Source organism: Xenopus laevis, chromosome 7S (genome assembly GCF_017654675.1).
Source record: "Xenopus laevis strain J_2021 chromosome 7S, Xenopus_laevis_v10.1, whole genome shotgun sequence".
Classification (NCBI taxonomy): Eukaryota; Metazoa; Chordata; class Amphibia; order Anura; family Pipidae; genus Xenopus; species Xenopus laevis.
This window is the reverse complement of record NC_054384.1, coordinates 60,745,701-60,762,160: the sequence shown is the minus strand read 5'-3', so window position 1 is coordinate 60,762,160 and position 16,460 is coordinate 60,745,701. Positions and strand designations below refer to the sequence as shown.

General features: G+C 36.6%; 1 protein-coding gene across 12 annotated transcripts in view; it reads left to right on the top strand.

The window, feature by feature from the left end:
- arhgap32.S (Rho GTPase activating protein 32 S homeolog) overlaps positions 1-16,460 on the top strand; it is a 210,147-nt gene that overhangs the window by 112,095 nt on the left and 81,592 nt on the right. For all 12 annotated transcript variants that reach the window (XM_041571305.1, XM_018227720.2, XM_018227723.2 and 9 more), the window contains 2 exons: positions 645-751; positions 4,839-4,923. In XM_041571305.1, coding sequence (XP_041427239.1) covers positions 645-751; positions 4,839-4,923 — 192 coding nt within the window. The remainder of the gene's footprint in view (positions 1-644; positions 752-4,838; positions 4,924-16,460) is intronic.

Below are 16,460 nucleotides of genomic sequence, written 5' to 3'. Positions count from 1 at the left end.
GAAGCAGTTCATCTGAAAAATACATTTGCAGTATGGTGTAGGAAGTAGTATATTAAGACAATTTATAGTTAGCGTTTATATTTTGTTTTTTGGATGATAATTTTTCTTTCACAATTCAAGGTATTTATGTAATTTATCTTAAAAGATTGCTGTTACCAGTTTGGATATTGGAATGAAAAATTAATAGGAGATGGCTCCAACAAAAAAAAAATCAATATAAAATCAGAATAACAATAATATTAAATGCTTGCTGTATATGTTTTGGTTGATGTGGTTAGTCCCCTGATAGCACTTTTAGTTGCGGGCTGGAAAGAGGTTGAATAAAAAGACTTCTAATGAAAAAAAAACCTCACTCAAAAAAAAACACAGAAATGTCGCTTAGAACAAATAATTTCAGAAACATTTACTGGATTAACTTTAACAACCTAAGTGATTCTGTTTTTGTTGCTGTAGTAAGACCATCTACTTATGAACTATAAATGCAAGTAACTAGATAGATACTTGACATTTATGGAAATCCTGTTTACTTACTTGCAAAAAGCAAAGCTAATTTCCTGTAGGGCTGATATGCATAAAACTGATATGCTTTTTGAATGACATGCTTTACACACTTAGCAACATGAGCATTTGTTTTTCTTCTACAGGCACGAGGGGCAGACATCCCAGTCCCAGGAGAAATACAGATTCCTGCAGAACTTCCTATCCGCTCCTGTGGTAGTACTGCCAGCATGAAGGTGAAAAATGTCAAGAAGTAAGTTTGTGTCGTGCTCAAATAACCCAACCAGTAGCATGAATTCAGTGTCCTTAGGTTTCGGGTACAGTGTACAGTTCTGGATTCTGTTGGTATTCTGTGCTTTCAAGTAAACACTGGGGGCATATATTTTTTATGATGGGTTCAAGACAATATAAAGGCAAAGTCTACAGGCAGAGTACTTTAATACAGATAATGGAACTCCAAAATAACTTTTAATATCCACCGAGGGTACAATATACGCAGCTTTCAATGAGTCATATAACACACAGAGCCTTTTTTTAATATATAGGCACTCAAGGGCTTGTGCCTAGAGTGGCAGCTGTAAAGGGTGGCCTTTGGGTGCCTATGTTTTTTTGAATCAAATATAAATGATCTCACCAGCCCAGGCAGAACTTACTGTCTGAATCTGGTGGTGGAGCTGGATGGGTGTGGGGTGTCTGAGTCATTAGTGGAGGTGAAGTGACATCACGCGCACGAGCATGCATATTTGCCTGCCAGGGGGCGGCCTTAGGTCCAGTGCAGTCCACAGCTTTTTAAATGTTATATTAAAGGAGAAGAAAATATACCAAAGCAGTTTAGTGCCAATAGATTAGCCACAATAGTGCAAGCTATAACACTATATTTATTCTGCAGAATGCTTTAACATACTTGAGTAAACAGCTCTATAAACTCTTTATTTATTTAGGATAGCAACTGTCATATTAGCTTGGTGTGACATCACTTCCTGCCTGAGTCTCCCTGCTCACTCATAGCTCTGGGTTCATATTACAGCAGGGAGGGGAGGGGGAGAGGAGCAAACTGAGCATGCTCAAGCCCCTGTCCTGGAGGTTTAAACTGAAAGAAGGAAGTTTGATACAGAAGCCCATGTGTACACAATAGAAGGAAAGAATGCTGTGTTTCTTTTGACAGAGGATTCAGAGCAGCATTAAATAGTCCTTTCTGATAGACCTTTCTTAATTTTAGCCTTACCTTCTCCTTTAATAATCGTGAGTGTAAAGCAGATGAAATGTGTTCTTTTTTTGTGTAAGCCTTCTGCTCATATTTCCAGCAATAACTGGCAGGCCAATCTGCAGCAAATGCCATTTTGATGCAGCTCAAATAAAACCCATTTCAAATACCTGTATATGCCCCAGTGGCGTACCTTTGTGGGCCTGAGCAATTTTTTTTGGACCCCCTAAAAAACACACCCAAAACATAGTCATCATGATTTTGCATGCATCGCGGGTGAAGTACAGAGTCTCAGGTCACTCTTAACCCTCCTTTGTGGGGCCCCTGTATATAGAAAGGAAGCCCCCCACAACTGTGGGGTCTGCTTCCCCTGTAGTTATACCACTGATTTGTCCCTGCACTTATTGCTTTGCTTCTACTTTTCTAATGTGCTTGAGGCTTCTTCTCTACGATTTGGGGCAATATCAACCCCTAAACCCTTTTATATCAACCCTTAAACTTTGAATAGTAAAGCTATGCTGCACTAAAAATAGCTATGGTCATACTGTGTTTATCTGCATATATCAGTGAGCCTTGGAAAATCTACCATTACCACATGGGAACTATTACTGCAAATATATTTTAAGGCCAAGGACTGCCATTACTAGTGGTGTATGGGGGTTCTTTTGCTGTTATTGTAGGGCAGTTTGGGGCACATGGAGGCAGATAAAATAGCATGTGTTCCATTAGCCTAAGAATATTTAGATGTGAATTTGAGCAGAGCATTTATTGTGAACAACCCCACTGCTCTCTGGATCCATTTACTTTCTGTCATTTCTAAGTGAAAAAGAGCGAACGTTATATGGCTTTTTCATTTATATTGGATTCAGATTATACAGTAAGAATACAATGGAGCCGAGAGATTTAAAAAATAAATTATCAATGTACCATGATAGTACTATCCAATTTGTGTGCAATTGTCTGTACTTTTTTTGTTTTTCCTGTGGCAAGAATAAAGAACTGTTGTATCTACCTGCAGTCAGTACATTACTTTAGTTTTAAGTTAAGTTGTCAGTCTCTAGGCAACAAAAATCTGGATAGTTTATGGTTTACCTAAAACCAAAGCATCTGATACTTCTACCCTGTGCTCTTCCTGTTTTATTTCTGAATGGATGCATAGAGAGAGAGATAGAGATAGAGAGAGAGAGAGAGCGGTATATAATACACAAAAGCCATGAATATCTTGTAAATTATATCCTTATAAACGGTGAGTTCTGATGTCATCAGTTATAAACGGATGTCATTTATGTCACATGACTCACTAAAACTTGTGTATTATAATAAATAAAGTACCCCCTGTTGCAAAATATGAGGATATTAGAAGTTACCTCGGAGTTCCATGACCTGTCATGAAACTCCTCGGTAACTTATAATATCCTTATATTTTACAAGAGGAGGGGGTACTTTATTCACTATATATCTAATAAAGAAAAGATGAGATTATAGACAAAATAATAGTATTCACCGCATTCTGTCAGTGCAGGTACTATTGTATTAGATTGCAGGACCAGCACAGACTTCTAGATCATTTCAAAGTAAAAAAAAACAAACCAGCCCAGGGTACTTGTCTAGCACACACATGTCCAATACAATGGGACTTCTTAGAAATGCTAAGCTGTTCATATGTCATGCCCTAACCCATGTTAGGACCACCTGGGAGATATAAAATAAAATGGTTGAGAGGTGCCTCCTGGCAAGACTACCCATTGCTGGGGAACATACCATGTCTGCTAAAAAGCATATAAACATTTAATAAACCTGATAGGATTATTTTTGCCACTGACATGAATTTTTGCAGCTTCTTTATGATCAAGTGCAAAAGTACTGTTTTAACACTACAGGTATAAAGGAAATCATCAAAAATATACACAACTATTTACTTGAAGTGAATTCTATGAGGAAAATCCTTCCCATAATTTTTTGTGGATGTTGTCTTTTCGCATAAATGTTCATTAATTCCATACGGTGCTGGTCACCATTTTTGGTACCACACATGTTTTGACTTTGCTTTTGTCATTGAAATGACAATATGTACAAGTATTGGATCCATTATCCAGAAACCAGTTATTCAGAAAGCTCTAAATTATGGGAAGGCCATCTCCCACAGACTCTATTAATTCAAAGAATACAATTTTTTAAAAAATGGTTTTCATTTCTACCTGTAAAAATAGAACAGAAACTTGAACTTGATCACTGCTAAGATATAATGAATCCTTACAGGAGGCAAAGCAATCTTAATGGATTTATTCAATGTTTAAATGTTTGTTTTTACTAGATTTAAGGAGTGCAGATGCAAATTACGTAAGACTCCTTATCCAGAAAACCCCAGGTCCCGAGCATTCTCATGACAGATCCCATACATGTACAAAGTGCAAATCTAAATTTTCCATCAAAGACCATAGTTTGCACATCATACAAGGTGCCTCCGTAGATTTGGTGTTCACCCTATTTATTTATACTGGGTTTTGTAGGTCATTATGTAAAAATACATTGCTTATTCATTCTGTAAGTGATATATATAACATAACTAGTAAGGGGAGCATGTACTATTTGGTTGCAATGAATGATTGCAATAGAGAGCTTAAATAACATATCAACGCAAAAATATGTTTTGCCTAATAAAAGAAAGCACAATTCTAAGCAACTTTGCAATGTGAATATATTGAACATTGTTAGTGCTTTAAAAGTTATTTGTAAATGTAATTGCTGTAGAAAGCAGCATTTACTTAACTCCTGGTTGTTACTTTTTATACAGTGTTGCAAAAGCCAGTCTCTTCCAGGAAGACAGGTCTGTCAATTACTTGAGTTCTGTTACATTGTTTCAAATGGCAGAGCGACCAGGGCAGAGAAAAGACAGGGTCAGATAAACACTGCTTTTAATACAAATACAAATCATAGAAAATTTGTAATGAATGGATATTGCAAAGTTGCTTAGAATTAGGTTTTCTTGTATGGGCAAAACATTATTTTTTGTGTTGACTTGTCCTATAATTGTACAAAAATAAATGACAGTTGTCAGCTAATTGTGAACCGAACTAAGAAAGCAACATGGAATTGACACTCTAAATCAGTAACATTCCACTGTCTTTTTAAACAGGTTATCCTTCACCAAAGGACATTTCCCTAAACTTGCAGAATGCGCACATTTCCACTATGAAAATGTAGACTTTGGCAGCATACAGGTAAGCCTGTTATGGGGATGTTATATTCAATTGTTTTATTTTTCTGAACAGCTGGAACCTGGCAGATTTGCATTTGGGCTTTAAACACTCACATTTTAAAAAAGAGTGCTTAAAATCTCTGGCTTGCCATCAACATACAATCTTTTATCTGTTATTTGATTGATATATAATGAAGCATATGAAGATCTGTACGCAGCTTGTGTGACCTGCTTCATTTCTCTCTCTGCAACCATCGCTTATCCCTTTGACTCATCTGAAAGACTAACTCTGACAGATCTCTATTGAATTTAATAAGCTAACTGTACTATATGCTTCATACATTTCTACATTTGTATATATTTTTTTATTTATATAGTACACACTGTACAGCAGAACAATAAATTAATATATCAGATTGGTTAATAAATACAATACCACAGTTATGGTAAAGAAAGTGCTTGGGTTATTTACTAAATTCTGTTTTTTTTTCTGGTTGGACTTTTAAAGGGGAAAGAAAAACCAAATTTTTCATGATGGTCTTAAAAAGTCCTAATAAAAAATACTCCATCTCAAACTTGCAGAGGTCATGTAGAAGTCAATGGCAGATGTCCCGTTTACATTTGGAAGATATGATCTGTGCTTGGTTTCGCAATATAATCCATAATAAGATTTTGTGGTTTTCAGGCGATAATCTGAAAAAGTCTGAGTTTTCAGTCTCGATTTTATCAAGTCTTTTCCGTGATTTTTTCGTGAAACTATATTGATAAACACAGTAAAAAAAAGTCCATTGTCAGAGTGGTTTTAACAAAATAGTGAGAAATTTTCAGACTTTGATAAATAACTCCCTTAGTGTCAGAGCAAGAGGATGGAGGTACCTGCCCCCTAGAGCTTACAATCTAAATAGGTGAGTAACCAAGAGACACATAGGAGGATATTGAGTGTTGTATGTTACAGTGGGTGACACTGTCATATTAGTACCAGTTTCCAGTTCAGGGATTAGGCAAGTGAGCCTGGCACAAAATAATGTGCAAACGCCTTCATTGCTCTGCACAATCACTACACATCCCACAGGATTCATTGGGTTGAAGTCAGGGCTCTGGGCAAGCTTCTATTGTCATCTCAGCAAAATGATTCTGTACAGACAACAAAGTAGGAAGTGCTGAATTGTTATGAATGTTAATGTACGCTGTAACAGACTGTTTTGTTTTTATTAGCACCAATGATCATATGCCAATCCATGAAAATTAGCCTCAGACCAATCCTCCTCTATCAAATTATACAGTGAGTCTTGCATATTTAGGCAGGTAGCAGTTGGCATCATCCACCCACTTCCTGGAGTCAGGAAGGAATTCTTTCCCCTCTGAGGCAAATTGGAGAGGCTTCAGATGGGTTTTTTTTGCCTTCCTCTGGATCAACTAGCAGTTAGGCAGGTTAAATATAGACTTAAAAGGTTGAACTTGATGGACGAGCGTCAACCTAACTTACTATGTTAGTATGTTACCCAAGACGCAGTCTTTTAGACTGTCACATGTGAAGCATGTTTATAACTTCAGAGAACCCATTTCCACCGCTCCAGGGTACAATGGCATAGATCTTTGCACCCCTCCTGCCAATGCTGGGCATTGGCATTGCTTCTGGAGGCAATTTGAGTGTTGAAACACTTGTCTAAATGGATCTTTTGGCAATATTACAATATTTCATCTTAGAATATTAATCAAAATATGGCATCTCTTATGGAATTTCTGTTTCTTTACATTTAAAGGGGTTGGTATTGGACACTGATTGAGCTTACATCATTGTAAATACTCTAGTGTCTGTGTGTAAGAAATTAAATCATCCTTACTAGGGTGAAAAGGGCTAAAAGAAACCAAAGAGCACATGTAAGTAATACCGATCGTGTCTAGAATTGCAGACTAACCATGGCATGACCTGTAACCACCAGAGGGCAGTATAGGCACGCCACAAGACTTGGAAAGCAATTCAAGTGGCAGTATTTCTTACATAAAGCAAACAGGAGGCATCACTGTGAAAAGCAGCCAATATGTTCTGCTTGACAAATTTATTTCATATACTAAATGTTGGTGACTCCAAGGTTAGTGACTTCCCTTTTCAGTACATGTACCAAATTATAACTGGTGCTTCTGAGAAAAATGCATCTGACATAGCATTGTATTCATGGTTTCATAATCCCTTTTCCCAGTCATTGTCTGTGATTAAGCTTACAGATATATTGATTTTTCTTACTGTTTTATGTGTATATTAGGGGTTTCTGTGTTATGTGGTTTGGAAGCCGGAGTTCCCCTTTAATGCCATTGATAAATATGAGGAGGCTACCAAAACCAGCTTTACAATGGATCATTTATAATTTGTTATGAATATGTTGTAGCTTAAACTATTGGGGGGATTCTTATCCTCTCCAAGGGTTCTTACACATGGGCATTTTTAATGCATTTTTAAAATCATGCTATTGTTAATGAGTAAATATATGTATAGGTAGATGATATGTTTTTATGCATAGGTGTGTTTTTTGTCAGTTCCAAATGGGACCCTCTGTTCTACTGGTTTCTAAACAAACATCAAGTGCAACAAAACTCCACATACTACATCTAAAAAAACAAGATGAAACGCAAATGGAATAAAACATAAATATATATATATATGTATATAGAAACCATTTGAAGAGGTCACACTCACAGGTCTTTAAGTGAAAATAAAACATGTTAATTATAAAGGATGCCATTGTCAAAGTGCTGTTGTTGTAGCTGAAATGTTAGACATTCTTTTTAATAAGCATTTTTTATTTTCACTAGCAATTGTTAATTGTTGAATTTCAGCATAGAAAATGGCATTTATTCATACTTTTTGAAGAAACCGGTAACTGTGATGGGTATATTAGGGGTTTCTGTAAAGGATGCAACGAATCCAGCATTCGGTTCGGGATTCGGCCAGGATTCGGCCTTTTTCAGAAGGATTCGGATTAGGCCGAATCCTTCTGCCTCGCCGAACCGAATCCGAACCCTAATTTGCATATGCAAATTAGGGGCGGGAAATCACGTGACTTTTTATCAGAAAACAAGGAAGTAAAAAATGGTTTCCCCTTCCCACCCCTAATTTGCATATGCAAATTAGGGTTCGGATTCGGTTCGGTATTCGGTCGAATCTTTCACAAAGGATTTGGGGGTTCAGCTGAATCCAAAATAGTGGATTCGGTGCATCCCTAGTTTCTGTGTTATGTGGGTCTCTTTATAAAATTTTGGTTTGGAAGCCGGAGTTCCCTTTTAATATGAATTGTTTTTGGTAGTTTTATACCTTTCAATTACAGGGAAAAAAAATTGTCTAGGTTTTCCTGATAAAATATTCTTCTTTTTATCTCCTATTTTATAAAGCCTAAGTGCTTGATACCTAGAAGTAAAATAAAATATAAGGGGGTTATTTACTAAGCTCCGAATACTGAAATTCCCCGAAATCAGAAATATTTGTGATTTTTTTTTTAATATAAAATCGGACTTTTAGAAAAAATCACGAATTTTTCGGAATTTATTAAACCCCAAGGGCTAAAAAGACTGAATTGAAAACCACGGCATCTCAAACCTGTCGAGGTTGCATAAAAGTCAATGGGAACATTCCCATTGATTTTTGGTTGTGTCGGGGGGTTTCGGGCAATTTCACAATGTTTTCGGAGCTTTTGGGGAAAATTCACGAAAAATTTTTGAAAATCTGAGCTTTTCCCGCAATGGTAATTTTCGGGAAAATGTAATAATAAATAAGTGTTAAAAACCCGAGCGGGTTAGATCGGAGTTTGTAGCAGCCGATATTGAGATAAATTCGGACCTTGATAAATAACTCCCTAAGTGTGTATTACAGCAGTCAGTGTCAGAAATTAAAATTTAAAAAACTGTCCAGGTGCATCCAAGAGAAATGAATAGCCACATGAAAAAATGGAGCACTCGTGGGACTTATGAATGACTAAAAAAAATATTTTTTGTTAACATTTCAGATAACAAATATTTAAATATATATATATATATATATATATATATATATATATATATATATATATATATATATATTTCAATTTCTGATCATTATAATTATATAATTTCAATTTAGTATCCTACAATTTCATAGAGTAATAGAATATAGTTATTTAATGACTTTTCCAAGGCACAAAATTACAAAATATGTTACTTGAAAATAAAATCTAAAACATAAAGGTGCTAACTCCAGATTCCATGAATATAAGTTGTAAATTAAAATTGCATGATATGAATCTCCACTCTGGAATAAACTTTGATGTAACAGCTGTAATGCAATTACAGATAAAAAAGGCAAAGGTGAATTGTTTGTTTAAATACAACATAATGGCACAAGACATGGAGCTCTCTTAATGATGTGTTTCCGGGTATAATATTCCACCTGTACCTGTACTGGCACAGAAGGTTTATGTTGCAGATAATGGTCCTTTTTAGTGTTATAATTTTTTAGTCTAAACTATTAATTTTTTAAGAAAATGTTCAGGTCATAATGCTGAAATAAACGATTTCAAGCAATACTGTCAGCTGGCTTTGGAAATTCTAAGTGATGTAGACGTGCCAGCCCCAGTACTTGATGTCCTGGGGGTGGCACTTTGTTTTGCCGAACTAGAGGTGCCTGAACATGCAGCCTGACTATACTGAGCACTAAAAGTCCCACAGAGAATGACTCCCTGTTCTTAGTGTAGGGGCTGTATTTTTTAAAACGTTATTGTATTATTAACCTTTCTTGTCTATTCCTACCTACTACTGAAACTGCTGTCAGGGTCAGTGACCCCAGCAACCCAAAATCAGGTCAGCTGTAAAGGTACTGTATATTTTATAGTTAGTTTTCTCATATATCTATTTTTTTCTTTTCAGGTCCACTTCTATTAATCAGCAGTATAACTTGCCTTGTTGCTAGGGTGATTAAGCCCTAGCATCCATAATGTAGAAATTCCAAACTTGGGAATTGCAGAACCAAAAATAGGAATATTTAAAAAAAAAAAAACCACCAAAAACTAAATATGAAGACTTAAATGTCTAAAAAACTTACATAACTAATGATGAAGCACAAAACAAAAGTACCTTAGAGTAAATACCGCCCTCCTTTTGACAGGAGCTCATTCAGTTGGGCTTAGTTTTTATGAACCTTTTATTCCTAACCTGACTTCTAGAAATAAATATTTATTTATTTTTGACACAAACATCCATGATTCGAAGCAGGGTCGAAGGTTTGGGGCCCACCGGGACTGCAAAATGAAGAGCCCTCTTGGCAGTTCCGAGGGCCCTCTCCCGACCTCCAAACTCTCATCCCGGCGCGTGCTCTGCTCTGGGGCAGCTGAAGGAGCAGGTTTTTTTTTTTGTGTCCCACCTGCCCAGTCCGACCCTGATTCCACAGATTAAAAGAAAACTATGATAATTACTTTAAACAAATTCCCAACATCCCTTAATGCAACTCCACCCATATCTTGTTCAGTTCTGATTTGATGAATTCTGGGACTTGAAGTCGTTCTGCTTTGCAGAGAAACCATGCACCATCCGCTATGGAAAGCAGAGGGACTACTAGTCCCAGATAACATCACTTCACAATTGGAACAAGAAAAGGAAGGAGTTGCATAACTGTGTATGCTTGCGGGGTGGAGAATTTGGATCCTGTAACATACAGTAGTTTGCATGCAATCTGTGGATTCACAGTCATGTTTGTGTAGCCAAAAATACATTTATATTTATATCAAGAAGTTCAGATGTTCATGCACCTTTTCTATATAAGCCCAGCTGATTTTTGCATTTCCAATAGGTTTATAAGAAACTAAATGTTACTAGAAAGTGAAATTCCCATTAAAGGGGACCTGTCACCCTAATAAATAATTTCAAATTATTTTCTATCATGTTAGTTGAGCAAAATAAACTTTACTTACACTGTATTTATTATTTAAATTTTGTTTCCTTCTGTCTTGGAATTATACAATCACAGCAAGCAGGCAGCAGCCATTTTGTGGACACGGTTATTAAGGGAAATTGTGTATCACCCCAAAACCTTGTGTATGCACCAGAATGGGGGACCTAATATCCATGTGCAGTGCCCTACACAATTATAGAGTCTGAGGATGGTAGGGGGAATGTGAGGAGAGCAGTGGCATGTAGGAAGTGCTGAATGGAAAGTGAAAGTAATTGACTGCCCCTCCTCTATGCCACGGGCATAGAGGCGGGGCAGGTAATATTTGATTGACAGTTTAGATATTTAAACACCTTTATAACGGGTATGGATGTTTTAATGAAAACATTTTTTGGGGTTTCATTTTTAATTTGCAAAGGACTTTCATTATGCAGCTTTTTATGTGTAGGTGACAGGTCCCCTTTAAAGTGGACCTGTCACCCAGACACAAAAATCTGTATAATAAAAGTCCTTTTCAAATTAAACATGAAACCCAATTTCTATTTTTTATTAAAGCATTCATAGCTGCTGTAAGCTCATTTAAAAATCTCAGATGTCAATCAAATATTGTCTGCCCCTCCTCTATGCCATGGGCATAGAGGCGGGGCAAACAATTACTTTCACTTTCCATTCAGCACTTCCTAGATGTCACTGCTCTCCACACATTCCCCCAGTTCTCTTTACCATTTAATTGTGTAACCAGGGCATGGGAATGGACATCGGGTCCCCCATTCTGGTGCACAAACAAGATTCTGAGATGACGCAAGGCTTTCCTTAAAAACAGTGTCCACAAAATGGCTGCTGCCTGCTTGCTATCATTTTGAATTCCCAGACTGAAGGAAACAAGATTCAAATCATTTAAACAGTGTAATTAAAGTTCATTTTGCTTGACTAATGTGATAAAATAGGATTTGGAATAGTTTTTTGGGTGACGGGTCCCCTTTAATATGATATTTCAAATACAATTGTTGGTTGCAGTAATATACACAAAATAACCTTCTAGCGTAAAGTCATTATAATTTACACTCTCAGTCAAGTGTACGAGTTAATAATGGCATATGTGTGGGACAATGGCATGATACTGTGTATATGTATATATATATATATCCACTACTCCGGCTAACATACTACAGTGATACGTTTATGGAGCCATCTTTATTTATTAATCAAAGCAGCTGGAGAACATATATGCAAGAGAATCCTATGCCATTTCTGAAATTAGAGTTATACAATATGTCATGTTCATTCCTCAAGGAGCCAAAATTAGATGAGATTGCGGTATTAGAGTCAATATATGTGACTTGAATGAGGAAGCTAATCAAGCTGAATCAAGCTACGACCTTTCTCTTTCTTCAGTAGTATAAAGGAAGGGAAGTACTTCACTGTGAAAAGAATTCCATGTCATCTGGCAGCAATTATTTTATTTTTTTATTTTTTTTAGTGGATGTTTTTTTTAATGTGTATATTCTTTATTTCTATGAGTGAAGTTCAAAGGAAAATATTTTTTGTTGCATTATTTTGCATTGCATTTTTAAATTTTCCTCTGGATTAATGTATTTGCCTGCTCTGCTTTGGCCTAAACTATTGTCATACATGACAATATTTGTAACAAGTTTCCAGCAGTTCTTCTATTTTCATAAAAAAAGTTCCTCCAAAATCTTCACTTTGGGATGGGGAGGAAAATTGTTGAAATTGTGCTTTCCTCAACACATTCCTATGGACACATGGCAATATGACAAACCTTTGAAGCCTAGTAGGATTGTTATTTAATTTGCTGTCTATTAGCTGAAAAATTACACCCACTGCAGCACTTTTGGCAGAAAGCTCTATTAGGGTATACACATGGAAGCTGTTGCATTTGTCAGACATCTGGATTGAAAGCTTTTACTTCTTACAAATATAGAAGACTATTATGAAATGATTTTAAGATTTCCCTCATTTTACGCTGTTTTTTGTGTCCCAACACTATACAATGTATAATGATAATTTTTCTTTTTCCATATTTTATACCTTTTTTACAGTCTACTGTAAAACGTGGTATCTTACATAGGACAAATAAAGGATCCTCTTTGACGCATTCATATTAGCAAATAGTATAATATATACTTAATATTCAAGCTAACTTTTAGTATTATGTAGAAAATGGACAGAGATAATTTGTTAGTCTTCATTTTTTAAATTTTTGTTACTTTCAAACTATTTAGTTTTGTTTAGTGTTCAATTTTAGCAGATATCATTGTCTGCGCTGAGTTTCGGGCAAAAGTCCAAAAAAAATTGTGGGTTTCGAGAGATTTCATGAAAAATTAGAGCAATTCGGGCAAAAAACTTAAAATATTTGGGGGGGGTTTTTTCAGCAAAACTTCACACTTTTGTGTTTTTTTTCCCAAACCAATCTTATCGACTTTTTCCAATGATAAATAAGTTAAATCGTGGATTCTAGTTTGGTTTTTTACTTAAAAAATTGTATATTGATAAATAGCCCTCTAAATGTTAACCTTTAACGGTGAGCTACACACTGATAAACTATTAACATTGTGAAATATTTCTAAAACTCTGTGAATGCACCAAATGTGAAAGCATCAAATGTAAGACTCCCAAGAGTTTTATCTTTGCAAATCTGCTTTGTGCTTGAATTAGTGTATAAATTGTTAGTTGGAAAGAACAGCTGAACTGGTACTGCTTTATCCTATTCATCTCCTCCACTAAGACTGTCAGCTGCTGTGGGCCAGCTGCTCCCTCCCCCACTGGCTTGCTATGCACTTCTGCACAAAGTAATTTGATCTGATATCTGGATGCACATGGAATTCTTTAGCATCGCTGATTATACAATATTATTTTAGTGACGTAAAAAGCAGTTTGTGGAAGGTCTTAATTGTAGTACTTTCAGCTGAGCCCATGCTAATGCTCAAACATATTACAATTTAGATATTTCCAGACCCTGTGGGTGGGTATAGGCACTAACAGAAAAATTTAAATTTGTCATTTTAGTATTATCTATTATTTACACAGTGCTTACACAGACCTTTACGGGGATTATGCATCAATTAAATCTGTCCTTACTTTACTGGAGTTTACAGTCTAAAGACCCTGTTAAATTGTCACACGCATTATGATAAGTTGGGTTGCCACCTTTAGGGGCTGCACTGTTCGGGCAGGGGCGGGCCCATGACATCGTTGGGCAGATTATGTTGCAGGGCAGACCGGGTACTATCATACGGCGTGACTGTGATGTGGTGATTGGGGATAGGCTGATTGACATGTCAATATAGGAAAATCTTGCCCTTTTTTCCTAATTTGGAAAACCGTCCTGCAGTTTTGACCCAGGCATCCCATCAATAAACCGTGCTGTCTGGGTCACAACGAACACGTTGTCAACCCTAATGATAAGTTTTTTCAGAACGGTTATTCTGCAGATATGAGTAATTGGAGATGTAACCCAAATAAGCATGGAGAGAACATACAAACTCCTTGAAAGTGGTGCCCAGGCCAATGTTGAAATTGCCACCTAAGTACTGCAAGGCAATGCTAACCAAAAGATCTCATGTTGGAATATCCTAATTTTGAAGAATTCTTATTAAAGCTATATATTTTATATATTTTGTTCTGATGCATTGAACAACACTGAAATTGGCTTATGAATGACAAAAAAAGTAATCTCTTGCAAGGCATTAACCAAAGGAACACTCTTAAAAAGCTTCTGGAATCCAAGAGAAATTGAAGAAAAACTAAAATGCAGACCACTGAAATCTGCCTGCAACTTTGATTTATGCGATGGGCAACAAAATATACAAGCTACAGAAAACTCACCTGCAGTAATGTAAACATTGCTCATGTGAAATCTACGCGCTGTAAAGTTATTATTATCGATTACCCGGAAACCTGTTCTCCAGAAAGCTCCGAATTACGGAAAGGCTGTTTCCCAAATGCCCAAATTTTTTTTAAAAAGATTTCCTTTTTCTCTGTAGTAATAGAACAGTACATTGTATTTGATCCTTATTGGAAGCAAACCAGGCTTATTGGGTTTATTTAATGTTTAATTTAATGATTTTCTAGTACACTTAAGGTATGATGATCCAAATTACAGAAAGGTCTGTTATCGAGCATTTGGAATAACAGGTCCCACACCTCTAGTATGTGCCATTGGGTAATCATAAATAGAAAATTGCCATTTTTAATATAATTGCCATCTGGCTATTATATTGCACACCCAGTCACTCCAGCCTTTATACATTACATTTTTGCCTAACTAACTATATTAGAAACATTTTTTTATTTTGCACAGACTATCCATTTACCCAGTTTTTATTTTTATACTGAACAATTCCTTTAAAAGCATTAACAGAATCCGCCATCACAACATCATCCTGCAGTGCATTCCAAAACCTCACTGTCCTCACTGTGAAGAACTGCCTACATTGCTTCAAATGAAAGTTTTTTTTCTTCTATTCTGAAGGGGTGGCCTCTGGTACGGTGATCCTCTTTATGGATAAAAAGTTCCCCTGCTATTTGTCTATAATTTCCTCGTAAGTAATGTACTTGTAAAGTGTAATCATGTCCCCTCGCAAGTGCCTTTTTTCCAGAGAAAACAACCCCAACCTTGACAGTCTACCCTCATAATTTGAGTCCTCCATCTCTGCACTCTCACCATCTGAGCACATCTCTGCACTCTCTTCAGCTCATTTATATCCCTCTTAAAGACTGGAGTCCAAAACTGCACTGCATACTCCAGATGAGGCCTTACCAGGGACCTATAAAGAGGCATAATTATGTTTTCATCCCTTGAGTTAATGCCCTTTTTTATGCAAGACAGAACTTATTTGCTTTAGTAGCCACAGAATGACCTGAATTAGACAACGTGTTATCTACAAAAACTCCTAGATCCTTCTCATTTAAGAAAACTCCCAACATACTGCCATTTAAGGTCAGGGCACACAGGCAGATTTGGATACAAATCTCCTCTTGTTAGTGGTGACTATTCTCCCTGAACTACCTCCCCTGCCTTCCCGCCGGCTAAAAAGGAAATTCCCTGGCGGGATGGCACTCGAAGCGTTTCGTTTTCCAAAGTTGCCTGACGAGGAAACTTCGACAACAAAAGTCGCTCCGAGAGCCATCCCGCCGGTGATTTGCATTTTAGCCAGCAGGAAGGCTGGGGAGGCAGTTCGGGGAGATTAGTCGCCCCGAAGAAGAGGAGATTTGCAACTAATCTCCCAGAATCTGCCTGTGTGCCCTGATCCTTAGTGTATAGCTTGCATTGATATTATTTTTGCCAAAGTGCATAACCTTGCATTTATCAACATTGAACCTCATTTTCCAGTTTTTTGCCCAGTTTTCCAACTTAGACAAATCACAAATCACTCTGCAAAGTGGCAGCATCCTGCATGGAACCCATATTTCTGCACAATTTAGTATCATCTGCAAAAATAGAAACAGTACTTTCAATGTCCACCTCCAGGTCATTAATAAACAAGTTGAAAAGCAAAGGACCTTGTACAGAGCCCTGAGGTACTCCACTAACAATACTGGTCCAATTAGAATATGTTCCATTTACCACCACTCTTTGTAGTCAGTTCTCTATCCAGGTACAACTACTATGTTCAAAGCCAACATTA